At 38.6% G+C, this 24,782-nt stretch overlaps 1 protein-coding gene across 4 annotated transcripts in view; it reads left to right on the top strand.

Annotated features, from left to right (window-relative positions):
• The window catches only part of arhgef10la (Rho guanine nucleotide exchange factor (GEF) 10-like a), a 130,542-nt gene extending 107,632 nt beyond the window's left edge, over nt 1–22,910 (top strand). For all 4 annotated transcript variants that reach the window (XM_085160896.1, XM_085160897.1, XM_085160895.1 and 1 more), the window contains 3 exons: nt 313–484; nt 4,383–4,505; nt 5,089–22,910. In XM_085160896.1, the coding sequence (XP_085017022.1) occupies nt 313–484; nt 4,383–4,505; nt 5,089–5,639 (846 nt within the window). In that variant the 3' untranslated portion in view covers nt 5,640–22,910. The remainder of the gene's footprint in view (nt 1–312; nt 485–4,382; nt 4,506–5,088) is intronic.
• Nucleotides 22,911–24,782: the final 1,872 nt, after the last annotated feature.

Genomic DNA, 24,782 nt, shown 5'->3' with positions numbered 1-24,782 from the left:
ATTGAATGCCACAATAATTCGAACGCTAACTAAAAATGTTGTCATTTTTTCCTCTGGTTCACTTTGTATTTTAGCTGGATTTTTATAGTTGATGCTGAAAATCTTGCAAATATTGTACCGAGGCCTCAATATTGGATGTGCACTCATTATGTGGAGAAAAAGTCATGTCTGTTGTTTGAAAGACCAGAACGAGAATCCAGAGAGAGCTAACCTTTCAGTTTTCTAAATGTTTTCTATATTATTTATTGATGAAATGGGTGATTGCATTTACTTCACATGTCGTTGTAACAGAATTAACTGTTTGTTTGACAGAAGTTTGAAGTTCATCCAGACCCGCTGGTCAGTGTTGCACACATGGCGTGTGCTGGTGGAGGGGTGTGGATGGCATTCTCAGAAGGTTCCTCCATTCGTCTCTTTCATACTGAAACGTTGGAACTTCTGCAGGAAATCAACATCTCAACACGCTCAACGCTCCAGAACACTGGTACATGCCTATTTAAGTTTTTGTTTTTTGTCTTTATTGCACGACATGATGCTTTCCTCCAGAATGCAGAGAAATATTCTTCTCCTTTGGTTTCTTGCCCTCACAAGATTGACCTGATAAGTATCCACCTCAGGCCTCTGGAAAGCCATAATAGAGTCTCTCGGTGAATGACAGGGATTAATAAAAAAAAATTAATGTCACTAAGCAGTAGTAAAATGGCAGCCTTAAAGATTTTATACATAGGATTACTTTGAAAATATTCTTGCCTTTCTTCAAATCCATGCTTGTTTAATATCGTGCCATTTTACCTCTTCTTCTCTACATGCACCTCCCCTCTATCCTCTTTTTGAGTTAATATTTTACTTTCTTTTTGTCCCACTTTTTCCCTTACGCTCCCTTTTTCATCTTTTCCACTCTGCTTTAAAATCCTCTCACCCCTGTTTTACTTCTCACTGCAGTGCGTTTAGGATGCCACAGAGAACCCATTACTTCCTGTGCACCTTCCTTCATGATGGATGAAATATTTATCTGCAACTGTGGGTGTTTTTCCCTTTTTTAAGCAAGAACTATGGTAAACAAATTAGAGCATACCTAAAAGTGTCTAATGTGATAATGATAGTTTGACTCAGTGTCAACTTCGCTCAAACATTTTCAGGCGGTGGCTTGTGCACCTATTAGCCTATTTGTAACATGAATTCACAATATTGAAGATCGCTTTAAGCTTAAGGGAGAGGTATAAATGCATCTGGATTCAGAAAATTTGGTCCTTTTATCGAGTCACACCAGAGTGTGATTGATGTATTTAGAGCATTACTCAAAGCCGTGGAAGCACTCCATCATATCAGGAATAAAAAGCTTTTCTCTTGTGAGTTGTGTAAAGAAAGAATACCAACAGGCATATGTTTCAAGCACAGAACTTTTCTCCTTTAGATCAAAGTTCCTTTTTTTTTTTTTTTTTCACGAGGAGACTTTAAGGAGAACAGGCTCCTATGGCCATAGTATCTGGAGAAAACTGTGACCCAGAGGTCATCTTCACCCAGCGCTGGTGCTCCCCCTTGAAATATGCAGTAGATCTGTGGGAGGGTCACAGCCTCAAGACTTGGCCCTGGGGGAAGTTACAGGGTGAAAAGAAAAAGAGTTGCGCTGCTCATGTCTTCTGGGTCCACAAAAGGAAGAGGATCTTTGACTTAAGTTGTGATTTGTTGAGCTCACAAGAGAAAAGCGGATCCCTCGACACTCTACAACCAAAGATACTGCACATGAATTACTGATAGTTGCTTTCCATTACTGGGCCTCTGCTCCCTTAGGTTTCTCCTTGACTTATGCTAGGACATGCAGTAATGATATACCCCCTAATCCTCTCCCCTTAATGTGATTTATACTCAACAGGGAATTCCAGTTGCAGTAAACAACGGAGAAGTTTCTGAGGCAGAGAAAACTGCTGATCTCTTCTCTACTAATGCCTTTAATAGTTCTATCCTTAGGGTGAAAAAAAATATCCCAAAATAAACTCCTCAGTGACATATCATAGGGAAACATTTATCTTTTGGAGACATCTTCTTTTTAAGCTCCCACGATAAACCCACTACATTTCGGAGTGTGTACATTGCTGTAAAAATTGGAGGTGCAATATTGCTCGAGGTTAAGCTATACCTCCTTAATCTTTGCCATTATCCCTCTGTATCACTGTTCTAAAGACAATGCCTGGTGCCCACATCTTCCGACTTAACTTGAGATTTCATGGTAGCCCGTGAGTGGGTGTTCATGAGCATCATTCTCTCACTTAAGCCCTCTAACCAAAGCACAAACAGACAAACAGCTCATATAAACAGTTTTGAGATAAAAGCCATTTCCCCCGACGTCTAACTAACTGCTGTGACCCTCTAACGTCTCCATCCAAAGGCCTCTGCGCTCTGTTTGCTCACTGCGCTTCCTCTTGTACACACTGCATGAACTTCTCTGCACAGTGAAATTAATTAATTAATAACAGTGTTGAGCCACTCGTGCAAATCGTCATAATCTGAGCATGACACACAACCGCGTGTAAATACAGCTACACATGTAAATGAGCATTCTCTTGGTTGTATTCAAATGACTGTTGGTGTAATTCAATTATCATTGCCATGGATATTATGGTAAATGGTTCTATAGATAACTAGGCCACAGTGGGAGCCAAAAGCTGAGGGACCACATAAGGAATGCAAAAATAAATCCACAGCAACAATGCTTTTTTAGTCCTTTGTTAACTGGAAACAAAGAATGTGCATGTACAGTAAGAGGGTGCAATTATCCTTTCCAAGGCACTAATGCAGTGCTACAAACAGCTCTGCAGTGGGAAGCCTAACAGTACAAAATATATGTTGAATATTGCATCATGCTCTATAACAGAATTTCAAAGTTAACTTTATCCAAAGGATTATTAACACACTCTAAAGGAAAAGAAAATATGCTTGAATTGTAGCAGAATGAATAACAACTTGCTGCAGTGCATCACATCTGGTGTTATCAACTACAGACGAGAATAAATAAGTAGGTAAAGAATTAAAGCTAATTCTGCTTGTCCACGTGCACAGTGATGGCCCTGGTTAAGATAAATAACAAGACACAAAAATCAAAACTTTTGTAGATGTGTGTGTGTGCGTGTGTGTGTTTTATCAGGAGAGTTGGAACTCCCACCACTACAGTCAGCAAAACATTTCTCCCATGCCTTCTGCTTCGCTTGCACTCTAAATCTTCCCAGAAATTGCAAAATAAATATATTTTGAATAATAATATGAAAATTACAGCCCGCAATTTTAAAAATAAATCAGCTAGTATAATGATGAAGCAGCTGAAAATGATATTTTTAATAAGAATGGCCAGTAAAAAACAGCAGAGGTTCAAGCTACGAATAAGACAACATATTGCTCTTCCCAAAATAAAATAAAACAGGAGGTGGCTGTGTCTCAACAAAAATGTCACAGAGCAAAAAACAACAACCCGATATGAACTGAAATGAGCTCGTTTAATAGCCTTCATATCACAGTATCAGTTTTGTGCAGCATTGTTTTGGGGAGACACACCTGACACATACCTGCACAGCAGATAATACACAAACTTGTGGCATACAGCATGTAGTATACACACTCATATTTTCAGATGTTTTAATGCTGTTGTTTTTATTTTTCATTCGTGTTTTGTTTTCAATGCCAAAGTGACTTTCATGGCTCCGTTCAAGATAAAAAGGAATCCAAAAGAATAACATTAAAGGAGCTTACTTGGATTTTACTTATATTTGGCCTGCTGCACACCATCAGGACCTTTTAAAAATCAGACCCATGTTCATGTTAAAGTTGGGTTTGTTTTAGTATAGAAGGTGCAGCGACTGTGAAGCAGGTGAAAACATTGTAGCTCCACAGTTCTGAAGCACTCAGTTCGCAGACAAAAAAGTTTAATATTGAGTTCACAGTCTCGTTTCTTCTGTTGTGCTTCTATGAGTTTTCTTTCAACTGGGTCAGTAACAAGAACATGGATCCAACTTTTCATAATCTTATGTAACCCAGAGCCCTAGGTAGCTGTGCTGTGCATGTGTTAAGCTTGGCAAATACAGACTGATCACAGAGCTTAAACCTTACCTAAAGCTAACACCGGGAATCAACAATGAAAGTATTTCTTTTTATTTATTTATTTATTTATTTATGTGGACATGCTAGGACTGAACTGTTCTGGTATTATTAAAATAAACGAAAGCCCATAATTCATTCTCTAACCATCCAGTCTGTTTGTATCTTTTTATCAGCAAGGAGTCTATTTTTATTCCACAATCTCCAATAACATGCTGGAGTTTTGAACTATGTTATTCTGTAACAATACGTGGTGAAGAAAACTCAATTTTCTGTCAATGTTTTCTATATTGCAGGTCAGAAGAGCATGCGAGTCACAAGTCTTCTAATTTGCCAGGGGCTGTTATGGGTGGGCACAGCTCAAGGCTTAATTATCACTCTTCCAGTTTCCAAACTGGAGGGCATCCCCAAAATAACAGGTATGGATCAGAAGGGGGTGTCTGACTCTGATTGAACAGCCTCTTAAGAGGTCAAAAGAAAATGGAAGAGTTGTTAGTTTTTTCGAAAGAAAATTACTCTGCACTGCCCATTATTGAGGTCGCACTTCACATTCTTCTTGTTACCATGGGAATCGGTGCAAATATAACTAGGCTGACAAGACACAAATCATTGTGTGTATATATGTTTTCGAAGGATAATTTAAAAACTGCTTGGCTGTGTTTTGTTTATAATGCCAAGGGAATGAGGTCATTAGTTTCCCACTTGCAGTACCCCTACTTCACAGACATCTTATTCCAGGCTAGTTTATTGAATAATATGTAAATATGCCACAAACTATAGCTGCCGTTATTGCTGCTATATTGGTAGGATTATGATAAATAGACACAGTTAACAGCTGATGACATATGATCCAAGGCTGGGTTCAGATCATTTAAAGTTCATACATTTGAAATTGGAACTTGCATTATTCTCACATTTAATTGATGCAACTCATGACGTCTTGACCCCGGCCCTGTTTATAGCAGAATGCCATTTGAATATTTTGTCTTCTGCCTTCTTCAGGAAAGGGAATGATCTCACTAAATGCCCACTGTGGGCCTGTGGACTTTTTGGCGGCCACCACAAGTTCTCTGTCTCCTGAACTTCTAAAGAGGGATTCTGTTGGGGATAGCCCAGACTCTGCATGTGGAGTTGAGGATCGCAGCGACAACTCCTCTCAGGAATCCCTGCAACCTTCCAGCTCCTACCAGGGAGAGGGGAGAGGCAAAGGGCGTGGCGTTCTGCTGCAGTATAAGCTGCGCTCCACGTCGGGACTGCCCGGACGGCCGTTAACGGCGCTGGGCGACGAGGCGTCAGACTCCTCGCTGGAGTCTTTAGAGCACAGCGTGGAAGACGGATCTATCTACGAGCTCAGCGATGACCCAGAAATGTGGGTCCGGGGACGCACTTGTGAAAGGGATGGGGGCCGCAGGGACAGGGTGATTTCTGCTGCAGTTATCTCTGGAGGAAAAGGTTTTCGCAGACTGAAGGAGGGAGCAGCAGCAGGTACTAGGACAAGTGGGGAGGGTTTAGAGAATATTCTTATGGTATGGCAGCTCCCACTGACAGTGTGATGTGACAAACTTATGTGTATTCATAGAATTCTCCATAGCTTAGGCTTGAATCACCTACTCCATAAATTCTGTACATTTGAGTATATGATGAGAAGGCGGTGCCTCTGTCCCAGAGCATGGCATGTTATGTTCAAACCTGTGAAATAAGCACGCTAATGAGTTAATGCTGCTTATAAGTCAGCCCATCCTTTGAATGTTTAGGATGGCGCATCATGATCTTTGCAGCAGAGGCACAGGCCACTACAGATTAGGTGTGTGCTGTGGGATTGTTTTGAACAGCTCCCTGCCTTAGTTAAGATTGATGCGCCACAATTTAACCTCATCATTGCTACGTGTGCCGTGCCACATCTACTCGGTGCAAAGGATTTCTGTGTGAGCGCCCATGGACACGACGCGTTTGAGAGGCAGCCTTTGTGGAATCTGCCATGCTCTGCAGAGTTGGAAATGGACGTCTTTTATCTGATCCTGTGGGAGAGATCCCATCTGTTTAGAGCTGAAAGCTGGGGACTACTATCGCATCACAAAGCACATTAGCATCACTTTATAAGCTTTGCCAGCTTTTTTCTCATCCCATGCAATGTGAATGTACGATACCTTGCATTGTGTCTCAAAGCTGAATCGGTGCTCTCTGGGAAAAAAAAAAAAAGAATGTCATTTTTCTTATTTTTTTGCAGGTATTGCAAAAATTACTCTTGGTTCTTAAAGCATACTTTGCCTATATTAAGAAGAGTCATCTTAGTACAGTGTTTAAAAAAAGAAGAAGAAAAAACGTGATTTGGAAAACTATCTGATGAGAGTCACAGATGGTGATACTCTACATTACAGAATCTATAATCACACTGCAGAATGATCTAATTATTACAGTTTTATTTGATCAAATGAAACTTTTCAGTGCCAGAGCAGCGTATTATCTTCCCGCAATATTATAAATGCCAGATATGTGTTTCATTAGTCACTGGCATCTATCAGCATAATTAAACAAATGTGCACCCTGGTTTGTGAATACTCGGCTCACATCAGTGGGAAGCCCCATTCAAATATTCAAAGTTGGACTCAAACGAATGATGAAATGAAAGCGCTGCAGCCATCTAAACTGCTGTCAGCTGTGTACAAATACAAATGCTCATGTTTACAGGACCATTAATTTCAGTAACAGAAGAAGATTCTGACTAAATATGTTCTAATACAGTTACAATACAATTAACAGATGGTCGTGATGATGTATATTACCAGTGATATCACCCAGGACTTTAAGTAATGGAGACTTTTTCTTGTTTTCCTTCTGTTTTGCTAATGTTTTGTAAATATTTGGAATTTTAGTCAAACATTTTGTCCATAATATTTTATAATCAGGATATGAAGACGTCCTTAAACAACCTGTCATTCCTTATGTATAGAAACCTCACAGTTTTTCTGTGGTTATCATGTCTCGAGATTAGTTGATTTACAGAATCGGTGTTTAACCAAAAAAATATATAAAACTTTTTTTTAAATAATTAAAAAAAAATACAAAGGGATAACAAAGTATATGTAATGCAGTGTCCTTAGAGTCCATACATATTTTTAAACTTGTGAGCACCCAACAGTATGAGAAGTGTTCAGTGGTACTGTGTGAAGTATTTGAAAGGTTTTCCTTTAAGACGTCTTAAAGTTGAACACGTGTTGGCAGACTTGTAAACACGGGCTTTCATAGAGGAACCCAAATCAAGAGGTACGTATTTTACAATGCACATTTTTCACGGTGTGCAGGCACAGTAGGCGGAGGCCACACAAGTATCCAACTACGAACTGAGTTTTGTTGATTTTCAATAAGCCTAGCGATGGTTAAGGTTATGGTATATCATTTTTCTCCACCTCTATTCTACTTAGCTTTTCCACCACACGTGGATTCTCATCTTATCCCTTTATCGCAGAAGCATGAAGTTCATGTTTTGTATTTCCCTGAGGCACACCGAGGTTTATTCTCTCTTTTCTTCTGCTCCTCACAAGTGAGATTCAAAAAACGTTTTAAACATCCCGCTGTCAGCCGGAATCATTCAGGAAAAAGATAAAATAAAATAAAATGATGTAAACTGTCCTTGGATGCTGTCATCTAAATGTAAATCTAAATGTCACATCAGAAATGTATATTTTAATTCATGTGAAATTCAACGCTGCTGAAGGCACAAAACTCACAGTAACTGTTGAGATTGTTCATTCAGCCATTTTTAGGGTTATTTTTTTTGCCTCGACTGGAGAGGGAAGAGACAGCAAACATGGCTGGAATCAAACCAGGAGTATTTGGTTGCATTTGGTTACTATGGCACTTAACTTATTTAAACAGAGCATAAATGTAATTTCTGCAATAAAAGTTTCATATCACATATCAACCTTGGCATTTCATTTGCTTACAGTATTGGCCTGCAGGTATTATCCATGCACTGAATGTTAATACTCAAGAATGAACATAATGTGTTACTAATTAGAAGTCCTACTGTACTAAACCTATTTCATTTTATATAAAGGACTGCAACTCTACTGATGTTTTGAAATAAGAGGCAGTTTACACATTGTTTTCTTCCTGTGGTGATCTATATAAGTAGATTTGACAATTATTTCTTTGAGCTATGATGACATTTACTCACAACGTAAAGATGCTGAGATTTGACAACATTGTGACAGTACTGAAAGTAAGAAGCCTCTGTTGTAAACACCCATCGCCTACTTTGATGTCGCTGTACGCATAATTTTCCTGTGCAGTGAAGCATTATTACCGTCATAAAAGATGCATTCACCCTAAGTTCCTCCTCTTAGGTTTGTTGGCTTATTTACAGGCGTCATTGTCACATAGTTCCCAGATCTCAGTGACTCGTTACTTTGGCGAGTAGAATATTATCGTAGCTGATAGAAATGTAACGTCAATAAGGTTAGAAAAGCGATGAAGAAGAATTATACTTCAAGTAATAATATTGCACTTGAATGGCCACAAGCATACAGGAAAAAATGCTTGTTTCCTTTTGCTGCAATACTTCGATGTTACATGTCTAAATATTGTCTAATGTGCATATACTAAATTAAAGCATTTTATTGAAGATGAGTTTAAGCTTGATTTTTATTTATTTACATGACTGATTAATAATAACGGGGCAGTGGATGCTGTCAAAAGTTTACTATATTGCTTTGTCATTAAAATGTTGCTACTTTTCTGAGATTTAGCAGCAGAATATCTTCTATTTGTTTGATACCATCATTTGGGTAATTACCTCACTTTATTTTGTGTTTGGTTACTTAGATTATAACAGGCTTAATCTGTTGGAAGCCGGGCTTTTAAAAAAAAGAAACAACAACAAAAACAGAACTTTTTGGGGACTACTGAGACTGAGGAAAACAAAAGCTGATGTAATTTTTAATTTTGTGCTCAGTGGTTTCCCACTACCCCCAAGACATCACATCACAGGCTACTTAGTCCAGGACTTTTTTCTTGTTATTTCCCAAGAGCATTGTTGGCTTAAAACTAAAGACGGCATCAATTTTACAAGTGGATTTAATTTAAAAGAAGAAGAAGAAAAGCATTGATTATATCCTTTAATAGTCAGTAGGGGACAAAATGTTCAAAGCCTGTATTTCCCTAGATTGACAGCTTTTGTCAATCATAGGCTCTTTACAGAGATGTAGTTTCTATAAGTGCAGTCTTTGAGTAGAACTTCGAAGTTAAATTATCGCCACTGAGACTTGTTTTGTCACATCCTTTATGCCTCTTCACCTTCATCGTAGGTAAAGTGCCAGCGGCTTATGTCGTTGCATGGCACACTGCACTTCAGGGAGACGGGCAGGATTGTTACCGGCACACTCAAAAACACACTGGGGAACTCCTACCATTCCTCATCCATCCTCTTCCACCCCTCCTCCCTCTATTGCCTCTGCCTGTCTTCCCTCAATGTCTTTTTTTATTCTCATTTAAAATGTGCCAATGAAGTCTTTACAAATATAGAATACTTTGTAGTAGGAAATCCAGCCATGCTTTTTCCTCATGAGTAATTCTCAGGTCAGTGTACACAGGTGTCCTTTGGCCACAGTTATATTAATAGTCTCCTCTTCCTGCTGCTTTCACATGGAGCAGTCAGGCCACATGAAGGCTCCCTTTAGTGCTGACAATGTCAGATAAAGGTTCAGAGGGTGGGGGTAATGGGGCTGTGCGCCAATGAGTTGAGCTTCCACAGCAGCCTACAGGAAATTACCACGAAAGGTCAGCTCTTAAATAAACCATAAATGATGGACTAAACAAAGAGAGGTCAAACTGTGGTTCAGCTGTATGCAGCAGATTTAGATTACATGTCTAAACTGATAACAACCAGCTGAGGTATAAACCTACTGTAACCTTGTGCCCATCAGCTGAGGCTGAAGAGGAAATAATGAGAATATCCATCCAATATCTATCCAATAATGACATAATTTTTTTTTTACTTTTTAATTGACACAGGTTGCACAGTCTGGATAAAATTCACATATTACAGACAAAAAGTGCAAAAAGTAATCCCAAGTATGCACATTCAAGCACACGCTCATGCATACATACCTACATGCAAGCATCAATGCACACTGTAACAAAATCTTAGGGCACAACCCTGAAAGAAAAAAGAAGAGAGTAGGGATTTGCAGTACCTGAGTAATCTGAGAAGCGAAACGATTGTTACCACTGCACTAACCTTCTTAATATTTGATTGCTGTAATACACTGCTCTTATTGCTCAATCCACACATTTTCACATTTGTAGCTGGTGCAAAATTATGCTGGACCATATTTCCATATTGATTGTGCAGGTTTAGTGTTGTGTCTTGCTTTTGTGTTGTATCATGTTTATTTTATGTATGCATTGATTTTACAGTTTGTATCAACTTCTTGTTTACACTTTTTATTTTAACCTGTTTTTCTGCATTGCTATTTATTTTGTAGCTTACCACCCTGTTTTTAAATACACTATGCAAATGAACATGAACTAATTTTATTTTTTTTAATTTAAAACAGTAATAACTTCCAAAGTCACTGATTCAGTTAGATAAACATAAAAGTCAGCTCTAAATCAGAAAATAATGCATTCTCTGGCATTAATATGCCTCTTCATTTATTGGGTATGTGCACAATCTAGGTTTTGTTTACTTGTACTCCTTTCAGTTTTGCCGCAAGCTCTCATTTACCCAAACTTTTTGGCTCATAGATGTTATCGTGGGAGCATCCAATACGCAAACATGCATCCGGCAGCACAATAAGGATGACACCACAACAGGGAGCTCTTGGAAAAGTCCATAAAACTCCAGTAAGAACTGAGAATGTAACACTGATCTGATAAAGCAGTGCTCAATTGCTTCTTGTACCAAGGTCAACAATGGAGCACATGCTTGCCTAGAAGCGAAATGAGAGGCCAAAATGCTGTGCCAGCATTCCACTGTCAAACCCCAAACAGTATAAGGCATAAATAAGTGTGCTTTTTCTGGTGGGACTTCACAAACCCCCTTTTCTAAACCTTTCTATAGATATTTTCTGCCAATTAACCCTGCTCCAGGAGAGATTTGCCTATCTCAAGCCCCAGCTTTGCGCCTGTGCAGCTTGCGGCGTCACTCTCCCTACGTCTCAGGTATAATTTGCATGCCTCGGTCAAGGCTAAACTGAAGCGGATGAAGCTTTGCAGTTTGAAGGTCTCCCTGCTTTATCTGCCGACTCCTAAAAGCCTGGCATATTTGCATTGCTTTTCATTTCCGCAGGCTTGGCAGTACGAATGATAAAGGAAGAAGAGCACACTGTACAAACCTTGCTTAACAAAGGAGGCAGTAGCTACTGATTTGCATACGAAGAATGCATGGATAAGGCCCGCACAGGGCTGCCTCGGGTCTTATTATCACCCTCCATCAACGCTCGGAGCTGATGCCTGTCAACATCTAATGCACAGCCCTAAAGAGATAGGCTAGGTCACATCATGATGTCAGATGTAACTGTCTCCTCTGGCAATGTCAGCTTCAAATAAACAGGAAAAAAAATCAATATTTTAATAGTGGATATTGTTTTTGAGTTCAGAAACTTAGAGCTGAACTAAATTCCCTCAATGTCTCGTTTAAAGTAGGACTGTCTTTTACAGTCCTCTCCTGGCTGCTTATACTTATGTTTTATTTACAACGTTTTAATCATGCAAAAGACTAATACAATTTTGATAACTGTACATTATTTAACTTGTCCCAAAGGAGAGAGGTCTGTTTAATGGCATGATAAATGGCCTGTATTGAATAGTAATAATCTCCCAGAGTATATCTCTCTTTGTCCATCTACTTGTATAAAGGTACTGAAAAATAAAAATGTGATTGCTGCTTGTAAAAGTAGCATCTCCGTGTGCTTTGGATTGCTTTATGTCCCTTTGACAATGGCATTTATGTTTTTTTTGGCAGTCTGTAAAATCATAATAGGTGAAGTGCAACTTGCAGAGTTTTATAGCCAATTTTCTCCAAATGCATTTATATAATGTCTCAGGCCAACGTTCCTATCCCCACTATTTATTTATGGTGCTATGCATAAACTTGCCAGTTTTACATGTTTCTGCACAACCTTCTGTCCTGCAGTGTTTTATTTTCCAAGTCTGTTTAGGCCTTTGAAGAGCGACCTTCAATTCATATATCTGTTGCTATAACTCTTTGCTACTACCTCAGTGGGACCTCTGTAGAGAAGATAAAATTTCTTTTTATGTCTCGCAGTGTATCTAGTCACTTTTATGCCAACATTTCTCTGACTATTCAAACAAAATGAGAATGTTAGCATTCGGGTCCAGGTTTTCTCCTTTTTGCATCCCTGTTGAATCTGGAAGCCAGCCAGAGAGCATTTCAGAGGTAAATAATGTGTTGAATGTGGCTCTAACCTGCCTGCATTTCACCGGAGGGGCCAAACTATGACTTGAATTTTTTTCTTTCAGTATCAAAAGCAACAACATCTCCTCTTCACCGTCTCTGTCGATTGGTGTGACACCTCCGAGGCAACGCTTGCATCACCTGAATCACATGATTCACAGGATAGCTAAGCAATTTTTTATTTTTGATCCATTGTTTTTAATATTAACCATATTTCCAACCATCCAAGTTCCCAAGCGTTTTTTTGTTTTGTTTTTGTTCAGTTTTCTGTGACTCTCATTCACATGTTTCTGAGTTGTTCTCACTCTTACGCTTCTTCATTATCTCCCTCTCCATCTCTGTCCTGCATCACTTTCTCCCTGGGGGGAGAGATGTGCTGCACCTTTTACTGCTCTAGTCTTCAGCATGACAGATGGAGGCTATTAAAACACATTTTCATTGTATTATGGTAAATATGGCAGCCATGTTTTATAAAATATTACTGTTCCCAAGACAGTGCTAAAGGATGCAAGAGGAAATCATAACTGTCCTGCCATGGGTTTCTCTCTATATATAAAGTAGATGTGGTATCTCTGATTTAGTTACTGTGGGTTGTTTTTACAGAGTTACGGCATGTCAGCTGTGGTTTTGATGGCCCTAGTTCAGAATGAAATATTTAAAAAAAAAGAGAAGAAGATATGACATAAGCTCATCAAGCATGATTTCCTGTCTTGCACGAAAGGAGTGTAACAGAGTAATGGACTTTTGTACAAGGCATCAAGTTTGACAGCCACTTACACGGTGCAGTTAAGATTCTTGGTTTTCCAGAGGTATAGAAAATCAATGTGAGTGGTGGCAGGTATGATATTTATTCAAAATGCACTCCCTCTCTTGATAAAAAGAGGAGAGGAGGGTTGGCTTGGCAAGAAGCTTGGCAGCTTTTAGGCTGTCTATTTTATAGAGTGGACATTCACATAACCAGCAATGACAGTTTCTATTTTTATACCCCTCACTCCTCAGAGAAAGACCCTGCAATCCAACACTGTCACAGCAGTTGGTTGGACCACAGAGAATTCATTTCTTTTTCAAATGCCGAATAGAAAAAAAAAACCCATTGTATTTAAACAGTAGTAATACAAAATAATGATCAAAAACATGTCCAATATGTTAAAACAGAATGAGCAAAATGTAAAAAAATTATTTATTTATTGCTTTTTAGGCAATAAACTGTGCAAAAAACACAGTCAGCCTTGTTCATAACTAAAGTTAGGCTACTGTTATTTAGGGCTGAGAATCGTAGAGTATCTCACAGCTTGTGACTCTTTGTGACGGAATAAGAAAAACAAAATACCTCTAAAAAGGCAAAATCCCAGTAGTCTCACACTCTGACTCCCTCTGTGTGTATAATTATTGTTAAATCTAAATAATTCATTTAATTAGCTTTCTGATTTGTGTTCCCCTGCTGTGGACCATTTTCCCAGTTTCTTCTTAATCACTGCACGTTAGTTAACTTTAGTTTTTTTTTAAAAACTCCAAAATATTTAAGAAGCAAAAGAAGTCCTGAAGTAGTAACAGGTAAGACAGACATTTGGCCCCAGTGCATTAATAACTGCATCGCAAAACAAAGTGATACAATAAACTGCTCCTTCGATATTTTGTTCTAACCATAATGGTATTTCTGTAATAATGTTTAAAATGTGTAATTTTCCAGAGAAAGCAGGGCTTCCTGGCAGTGCAGCTGCACACTCAGCACATTTCCTAACTAACTTTCAGGAGGAGGTGAGACTGCCAGTGGTCAGGGAGTAGAAGTTTTTGAACTGTACTGAAGAGGCAGAGAAATGCAGTGACTGTGTCATTTGGCTGCTATAGTTAAGATCAAATATACCTTTGAATCTGTAAATACAAAACAAAATACAAATACATACATGTAAAATCCAATAAACTGTCCGAAAATTATTTTAGCTACAACACCAATAATATTTAGGGCAGAAAGTTTGGATTAGAGTTTACAATTTACATGTATATCTAATTTAGACTTTTCATAGCAAGGAAAAAAGTGGGTTACTGTAATTACTTTTTCTGTGATGCTGTAATTCGTGACTAGTTGGGGTTAAGGGAGGATGATTAAACGCAGAGAGGTATATATATACAGGGTGGGCCATTTATATGGATACACTGTAATAAGATGGGAATGGTTGGTGATATCAAAGTCCTGTTTGTGGCACATTAGTACACACATTCTTCATTAGTGACAGTTTTCTTGCATCCATATTTTGGCAAATCCAACACTGAACCAGTTTCACGAAACTTAGCAAGCAGTTTGCTAACTGTAGCATGGGAGATGGGTGGTCTCGTAGGGTGTCTTGCATTGAAATCTGCTGCAATGACCCGGTTACTGCGTTCACCAGATATCAACACAATTTCGATCCGCTCCTCACGTGTTAACCTCTTCAACATGTCAATGGCTGTGAACAAAGACAAACTTATAAATAACTCATGAAATAATAAAGTTACGTTGAAACCAAGCACACCATTGTTTTTCTTGTGACATTACCAATAAGTTTGATGTGTCACATGACCCTCTTCCTAATAAAAAAACAAAAGTTGTATCCAAGATGGCCGACTTCTAAATGGCCACCATGGTCACCACCCATCTTGAGGAGTTTGCCCCCTCACATATACTAATGTGCCACAAACAGGACTTTAATATCACCAACCATTCCCATTTTATTACGGTGTATCCATATAAATGGCCCACCCTCTATATATATGTAGATAAATAGATAAACATGTATAAACATAGTGCATGGACAAGGCATTATGACGCTAAATTCACATTTCAGTGATGATTATGTGGTGACTTCTATTACAAAGTTGTTTCAGTTGTCTGAGTGATGGGGGGATTAAAAAGTTAAACGTAGCTTTTTCAAACCTTTGAACTTGCATTACACTCAGCTGACGGAGGAAAATGGACGAGGAGAAGTGGAGCTGTGGACATTAGTTTTAATTATTTATTGCTTTATTTTTTCCACAAAGGCACAAATACATGATGGTGAAGTGCATACACACTCAAATCAAAAACAACTACTGCTAACACACTGACTCTGCACGGACAACATGCCAACATTAGCATACCAAGTGAGTGCGTGCCAAACCCAACCAAGCAACCAAAGCTTGGCTTTCAACAGGTAACAAAAGCTGAGATGCTACAAGTAGTCGGGCTCGTGGCACTGCAGTCTATTTCTTCCTTGTATGTGTTTCTAGTATGACTGCTCTAGCGTTGCTGAAGTGCCTTTTGGGCTGGTTTTCAGCTTTGCTGTCGGCTTTGTGTTAAAATTTGAACACTAGGAGAAAGAACTTGTGTTCATCCTCATTAGAAAAGGGATATGTGTCAGTGTTTAGGACAGCAGCCTTGGGTTTATGTTGTTAAGTGGTAATGACAATGCATCTCATGGCATATAAGGTAGTAACTTTAAAGTGATGCAATGAGTAGTGTAACAAATTACTTTCTCCAGCCAATAATTAGGTAAAATAATTTACTTCTTTCAAATAAAAGTAATGAGGATTTTGTATTTTTTTTTATAATGACTCCAAAAGTATCAGTGTGTTTTAAAACATACTGATGATAAGGATCCACGTGCAATGAGGCTTTTAGTTTTAGTTTGTTTGCTTATTTTTCTGTAAGACACACCACCTTATAGCGACTCGTGTGGGGAGTGATTCATGGCCCCTAAGCTTACACAAGCCAATTGGGTGGTACCTGCCCTGCCAGCAATGTTCCTTTTTCATGTGTGTGAGCGAACACACAAACTCCCTGAGCGATCCCTTGGACCACTGTGAGCAACAGTAGACGTGTGCACTGTGGTCAAGCCAGCATCAAATCCATCCAAGTTACATGGTTTATTAAAAATAATCAAATTACAGCATTTACATTTATGTTAGACTACTTTTAATTAACGGCTTTAGCCCACTTACAATGAAAATGAAAAAAAAAAAACCTTGTTCATGACCTGTGTAGTATGTTAACACTATTGGAAGTAAAAATAACTTTAACTCCAATTTTGAAAACAAAACTTTCTTTTTTTTTCTTTTTTTTCTATAAAGCTCTGACTTGTATTAGGAGTCTGTGGTCTGGGAGAGAGTCCTGTAACTCTCTGTCTGCAAAATACAGTATATAATGACCAATGTTGGGCAATTAATTATATAGTTACTTCTTCAAAAAAGTAACTGAGTTTTGCAAACAACAAAGTTTTTTTTGCAGCTGTTTACCTAAAAATGCAGCCAAGGTGTTTCTTTAAATAAACATCTCAAACAACTATTTACAGAACAATCAGCTGTTCTGCATCAAATTTGATGTCACAAATTATTTGTGCCACTCCAAAAATAATTTCTGTCCACTATGAGATAAAGGAGAACAACAGCCTGATACCTGCAGGCCTGACAACAGGAGATGTATCACTCCTGTAACACCTGTAACATTCAGCAGTCGCCTTATTGTTCTGACACACACAACAAAACTACACTACACACTAACTACACAAGATTTGCGCTAAACGTCGAAAATCTCTCACATCTCAAAACACCACCATCACTCCTAAAACTTCCCCCTTCCTAAACAACTAAATGCCATGTTGCCATACCATTTTTTGATTGGTCGACATGGTACATTTTTTGACCAATAGGAAAGGGTGGGTTTTTTTATGGTGTTGTTTTTGCTCACAGGCGGCGAGTGCTTTTGATTTTCCTGTAATTCAGGATATGGCCATGCATATTACTTCGAAAAGCACTTTTTGCTGAAAATGCAGCTGTGTAAAATTTTTCTTTGTCTATTCACTTTACACACATCTCAGCAAGAAAGGAATGTTGCTCCACATTCTCTATACTCGAAGGTGGCTCAGTGACTTCAACATTTATTCAATGTTGTTCAAACAGTAAAAATGAGGGCTCCACTTAAACCACCCATCAGGCTTTGATGCATTGTGCATCTGGTGCAAGTGTGCAGAAGCATCCATCCTTAGACACAATTAGTGATCCAGTTGGTGTTCCAAAAGCACAGCTCATTAAAAAGAGGAGAAAAGTCGACGCATTGTTTCATTCATTCTTTTAGTGCTATTAGCATGTTTGCATTTTTTTTTAAACTGTATGGCTGTGCAAAAGTCACAGCCATACAGTTACAAGTACCAACATGTTCAATGACAGCTCATTTTACCAACCCACTTGTTTAAACCTGGAGTAAGTGAAACATTTATTTGTTGTTTGGTCTAGCTGATTTAAGCCTTTCAGCTATACCAGCTTTAACAGGCCAAAGCATTTATTGAGTGTATTGACTGAATATAGCTCTTCACTGAAACCCTGTTAAGTTTTGACCAATTTTCTTTTATTGTTACTCTTCCTCTGCTTGTCTGCAGGGTTGAGGATTCTCAGCAGTGGATTCAGAAAATGCTGAAATACTTGACGAATGAAGTTTACCATCCACTGTGTGGTGCAATCATCTTCAGCACAACACACTAATGTGCACATTTCTCTACCCTTGTTTCTTTTTTGGATCTGCTTCCCAACGGTCTCAGTTTGTATAACAGTCTCATCTAATCAAAACGGGAACTTTTAACAGTAACAGTGGAAATTCTATGTCAAATGAATATTAGACATATGTGTTATTTCACACTTTGCCTACCATATGAGAAACACACAGGTGTTTTGCAATAAAAATATTCTTTAAATTCCATAAAAGCTATCATTTAACTATACTGCTTTTGTTCTAGAATATATTTCAGCACTGGGAAATAGCTGCTTACTGTTTTACAAACTTTAAATTCAAATTTTCTATTTTATTGTTATTTCTCCTGTGGGGTCAGTAAAGTTCTATTTTTCATGAATTATATTATGCTAATTCCTAATTTGATTAAAAAAAAACAATTAACACTTTAAAAAACCCACACTTCTTTCTAGAGAAGTAGCATCATTTCATTAAGAGCAGTCAGAGGATGCTGGATACAAATGCGAGGTTTACTCCCCTGTTGTTACAGAGTTAAGACAGAGTGGGAGTTCACAGTAAAGGCTGTTGTGCACTGCGAAGGTCACACTTGGAGTATACAGTACAAACAGCGGATGAGTTAGTGCTCTGAATTCATGAACAGCCACTGTTTGCAAAGTGCAAACAGATGCCCATAATCCCAGTTTACAAAGATGCCTTTCTCTTGGACACTCTGTATAATGGAAAAGGTACAAAAACGGTATTAATGTCAGAGCAACTGTCAACAAAAGACATATCAGCTATTGCTTTCTTTTTTGCTTAGGAGACATTAACACAATAGAGAGTGGGCATATCTGAGGAGCATTTCTCAACACCCCCCATCCCACCATTTTTTTAACAGATTGGACTCACTGGTTCTTTCTTATTGCTTGAGGTAGTTGTCACACAGTAAATCAAAATGGGCCAGGCAGACAAATAAGCCAATGGTTACTGAAGCGATTATGTTGCTGTCACAGTCTAAAGGGTTTCTGTATTTGCCAGAGTCTGTGGGATTTTTTTTGGTCTCATCTCTAATATAGGATTACCCCTTTGGCATGCAGAGCAAGTTTAACTAAACAGTTTAATGTTCTAGTGCCTGAGTATTACCACACAGCCACAGGGATCCTAGCTCAGATTTAAGAAATTAGGTGGCAAAATTGAATAAACCCGATACCCCAAAGGACTTTTATTGTGATATCAACAATCCAGGTGGCATAAAGTAGAAGGTAATCTTACAGAGTATAACCACTGGAGACAGAATATGTATACATATCAAATTGGCTGGTGTGCCTAAGGTTTAATGCTCATGCAATATGAAAAGCTCAGTGAGAGGATGTCAGGGACAGTCAGAGCTTATCAGATACATTATGTAAGGGTCTCTATGGACAGGAAGCTAATACTGCAGATGGAAAATCTACTCATGCTGAGCAAGATGGAGTGAGAACAATGTCATACTGTATTTTTCACAATTCATTATTTAACTTAACATTCATTGTTTTCTTGTGTGGGTGACTTTCGAGGATAGCATAATTATCAGTATTTTTTTTTTAGTAAATGTTCTAATACTATGTTCTCTTTTCACAAGCTAACAATGGAGATAAAATACACTGTTACCAGAGCTCCACATATTTTTTTTTAATTAAAAAAAAATTGCATTTTTTTAAAATCTTTTTTGTCTGGATCGCAAATCAGATGATATTTTGCTCAAGACAAACTGTGCAGAAAATGTTGCACTACATTTCTAGCAGGTCAAAGTTTCTATTTCCAATATCTTCTGATTGAATGGGCACAAGAAGTGGTGCTGGTGCTAAATGGGCTAAAGTTGTTCAAAACATTTTTTATGACTCAAACTAAGGCTATTACCCCCATGTACCTGGGCTGCACTACTTACTAGAACAAATGTTAAAATGGTAATATAAGAATACTGGGCGGAATGGATTCAATGGCAGGACTCAGAGGTCAGGTTTTGCGCATTTATTCACAGTGAAAACAACAGGGTGATATATACAGGTTGTGATGGGGGAAACAGAGGCTCCAAGGATCCAGGCAAAAGGGCCATCCAAGCAATCCAAACTCTCCTTTCTCATTCAGCTCAGGTAGTCTCTCCAAGCACTCCAGGGAGGGAAAAATCCAGGGAAGGTCTGTAAAACGAAGGAAAGAACAATGAGATTAGTTGTAAGGGAAACACACTAGACTAAAGAGCCAGGGCTTTACTAACAGCATAGTTCAACAATCCAGCAAAGAATGAATCTCAGCCACCACCTTAAGTACTGGCCTGCTGATGAGATCATCTGGAACAGGTGGTTGATTGCTGCAGGCGTGTTCAGCCAGAGGCAGGAACCCATGATGAGTCCCGCTCATGAACACGGATGTACACACAAGCATAGAGAAAGGAGAGGGAGACAGAGAGAAAACAAAGCCTGGAGTGGGCAGCTCAGGAGGACTGAGGGACCACGATAGGTAAACTTGTAGATCCTATCTGATAAACACGAGCACGAAAGCCACTATCAGCATGAGCACTTTAATTTCTAATATGAATCGCGTCCCTCAATTTTGAGACATATGCTCTTCCAGGGGAAATATTTCGAGCTGGCCTCAAACATCATTATTTACTTATTTTAAACGCCACTGCAGGTATTAAACATTATCTTCAGTTTAACCTAACTATTACCACATGGTCAATGTAATTTTGATATGCTCTTCAAGTGGGATCCACACATGATTAACTTGGAATAAGATTAACTTGTTCCCAAGAAAAAGAGAATGGACTATTACCCTGCAGGTGGTTCTGGCTCAAAGACCTATGATTACCTGGAAGCAATTTTATGTTAGGTATCTTACCACTTGCTCATTGTGGTACAACTGCCGGTTGTAGACCTTTAACATTAAGTATAAATTCGCCATTTACACAAAGGCTTTTTTGTGCTTTAGCCCTATAATGGAAATAAGAAAACCTTACTCTATAACCAGAAAACCCAGTAATTTTGAGTTAACCAGTAATATGAGGAACATTTCCTTTTTGAGTCTGATGTGAATACTTCACATTAATTAAATGGCTATTATTACATTACATCGCATTTGATGAGAGAGAGATGAGATAGCCTTTATTTGTCAGTTGCAGGTCTTTCGCCCACAACCGAGATGACAGACCTTGCCGACCGTACATACAATACACAAACATCACATTGGGGAGACAGGTCAGGCTAGGTAGCGAGGAAAAAAAACATCTAAATGTGCAACACAAAAGGATAATACAGGAATGCACAGATATCAACACACCATAGCACAATAAACACAGACAAGCAACATGGGAAAGAGTTCCAGTGTGTACATCTGATCTGGGACCGCTGAAATCTTCGACTGCGCCTCCAGCTGACCTGATGTCCACATCAGAGGGGAGGTAAGCGTTGGAGGTGGCGTTGGATCTGGGGTAGGGACGGTGATGCGTCAGTGAGTGCTTATCAGTATCAGTACATGTATGTGTGTGCATGTCCATAGTTCAGCTGAGACAGTGTCCTTCGCCCTGCCAGGCTAAGTAAACAGTCTTCCAGCCAACCCAGGTGGCCTTGCATTTAAGTCAAAAAGAAAAAAAGTGATTTTTTTAACCTAATATCACAGGAAATAAATGAAGGAGAGACTATAAATGCCGTTTATGGCATTTTCTAAATAAAGTGTATTACAATATGTAAATCTGAAATGCCAATATATTTACAACACATACAGTCCTCAGCTCACTCAGTATGACTACCTTATTCATGTAGTAATTTATTCCCACTGGTTCTGTACATTAACCAAACAAATTCTAGATTCCTTCTTCCACCCACCGAGCTGTCAACCTGTATTTCTGCTCTGCGACATATACCCATGATATGCATTATTGCAGAAACATTACTGTGGGGCTCCACTTATCTTAGACTGTCTGTCAGCATTGCTTTTTGCACATTATCACACTTTCCAGCCCCAGGAATTATGTCCGTGTTCTAAAATCTCCCTAATAGGTCCCTCATGTTGTTCACTATAATCCCATCATGTTAAGCTGTTTGGTTGTTATAGACTAATCATACCTTACTCTAAAACTATGATTGCTCTATACTTGAAGCTGTCTTAAAATGTATAGCGAAGCGACTGAATGTTCAGAGGATTATCTATATAGTTGTGCCAAGTCTACGTGTCTTTTTACGGCACCTATTCCTACAAAAGATGTGTTGCCCGTGTACTGTGATCATACATCAGTTTACTTGGAGTACATTTCCCTTGCAACTATGATATCAGGGTAGTACCATGTATATATATTTTTCACAGGACAAATAAAGAAATTCTGGTGCTGACAAAAACAGCTACACTGGATGACAGGGCCTACAGTAAAGCCAGTTTTTTCTTTGATGACTCACAGCATCCTTGAAAGTAGAAAGTGTAACCTTGTTACTTTCCAGTATGCAAGTGCTGGATATATGTGGCAAGATTTATCTGTTTTCTTTTTTCCCTTCATCTCAAGGTTCATTCTTTGTGCACACTAATCATTCTTAAGTGACCTTACCTCAGACTTTCCTTGTTGATGCTTTTTTGGGTTCCAAGTGATAGTTAGTGAACTCAACGTTTCAGTCTTTTTGATGTTAACCTCCTAAGACCCGAACTCTTTCATGGCATGCATTTTTAATTTTTCTTTGCTATTTGGGTTGATTGGGACCTAAAGAATTACCAGATTTTTTTTTTTTTACCTAATTTTTGTTTTTGAGAAAAATGAGATCCACATATGAGGACATTTGTTTCAAATTTTGATAGAACAGTGGCAGTATAATGTTCTCGTAAGTGGATATCAGGCCCTTGTAGAGAAAAATTAAGTATTTTGGTCTAGACGTCCCAAAATGTGATGTCCACATATGTGGACGCCAGGTCCTAGGAGGTTAAGGTAAATGGTAAATGGCCTGTATAGCGCTTTTCTAGTCCCTAAGGACCCCAAAGCGCTTTACACATCCAGTCATCCACCCATTCACGCACACATTCACACACTGGTGATTGTAAGCTACATTGTAGCCACAGCCACCCTCGGGCGCACTGACAGAGGTTGCCGGACACTGGCGCCACCGGGCCCTCTGACCACCACCAGCAGGCAACGGGTGAAGTGTCTTGCCCAATTGCTAATTTGGGAAGAAGAATAGAGGTTTGAATCAAGGTTATTATCGTTAACGAAAACTAACGAAATAACGAAAACTAGAAGTGAAAAAACATTTTCGTTAACGGAAATAAAAATAAAAACAAAAAAAGGAAAGCTAACTAAAACTGGAATGAGTGTTCACAAAACTAACTAAAACTAACTGAATTTATAGCAAAAATGTGTTTATTTTTCATTGATGTGTGCGTGTCATACAATAGTCAAGGGTGAAAATGAAGTTTAGTTTCCAGATTTTTTTCTTGCTGTGTCTCATTATGCCAGCAGGTGGCAGTACGTTAGTCGAGTCGTCTGTGTTGCTGCTCCGTCCACGCGCAGAATCATGTCAGGAAAAGTCGGAAGAAAGCGCCAGAGTCCAATTTGGGATTACTTTGAATATGACTGTGTTTTGGATAAAGCAAGTGTCTTGTAGTGGAAACAGACAAATTATGAGGGACATTTCTAAAGGGAAAAAAATCCCACAAACCTTAAAGTGCACTTGAAAAGCTCACACAAGAAGGCTAACCTAGCTTACCTTGAGAAGGTAAGGGAGCACACTCAACCCTCATCCCCAGAAAACAGAAGCTAACCCCAGGCAAGGCAGCGTGATGCATCCCGAGACAACAGGACTGGGATATCTACACAACTGTGTGAGTCAATTACCTTCAAAAAGTTTATCAATTCACTTGAACCAAAATTACGAACACCCGGTGCTGCAAGAGTTAATAGTCTCATTGGGGCCAAGATATACGTTTTATAGTTGCCTGGTATCAATGGTTGTTCATCTGCCTTTATTCATTTATTTAAAGAACCCATAGGTGGGAATGTGAGTTGTCTGTCTCTGCGTGTTAGCCCTGCGACAGACAGGCGACCTGTCCAGGGTGCAGGGTATGGTAGCTGGAATAGCAACATACCCAAGGATAAGCAGAAGAGAATGACTGATATGATGAAACTGGGATTTTGTTACACTTAATTATTGCAAACACAACTAAAACTATAACTGAAACTAATCAAAACTAAACTAAAACTAAGGATTTTCAAAAAATAAAAACTAAACTAGCAAACAATTGGTAAAAACTAATTAAAACTGATATAAAATTGAAAATCTGAAGTCAAAACTAAATAAAAATAAAAACTAATGAAAATTGCAAAACTATTAAAACCCTGGTTTGAATAAAATAAGCTAAATCACCACTACGGGTTGTAGCCAAGAACACTGTAAAACAACTGACTGAAGTAATTGTTCACTAGCTTTTTTGTAAAGTGGACAGCTTCAAATTATATAACCATCCATCCGCACCTAAAACCAGTTTCGAATCACCAGTTAACTTAGCAAGCAAGTCTTTGGACACAGTCATATAAAACCATATTTAAAATAAAGAAAACAACGAAAAGTCAACTAATACATCTGTTGAAAAATTACTATTGGAGATATGATAGATTTTAACTGGACTATTACTTGTATAGATGGCGTCAAATGCACCAGTGTGAGGCACATGTGCAGCAGATTCTTGAGATCCCTAATCAAGTAACCTGTCTCAGGTGTGAAACTCACACAGCTGAGGGAGTGAAAAAGTTGACCTTTTGTAGTCAGACAGCACCTTCTCTGCACGTATACATTTCTGTGAGAGCCCACC

Source organism: Neolamprologus multifasciatus, chromosome 5 (assembly GCF_963576455.1).
Source record: "Neolamprologus multifasciatus chromosome 5, fNeoMul1.2, whole genome shotgun sequence".
NCBI lineage: Eukaryota > Metazoa > Chordata > Actinopteri > Cichliformes > Cichlidae > Neolamprologus > Neolamprologus multifasciatus.
Note: the sequence above shows the minus strand (reverse complement) of the source record. Positions and strands in the feature narration are given on the sequence as shown.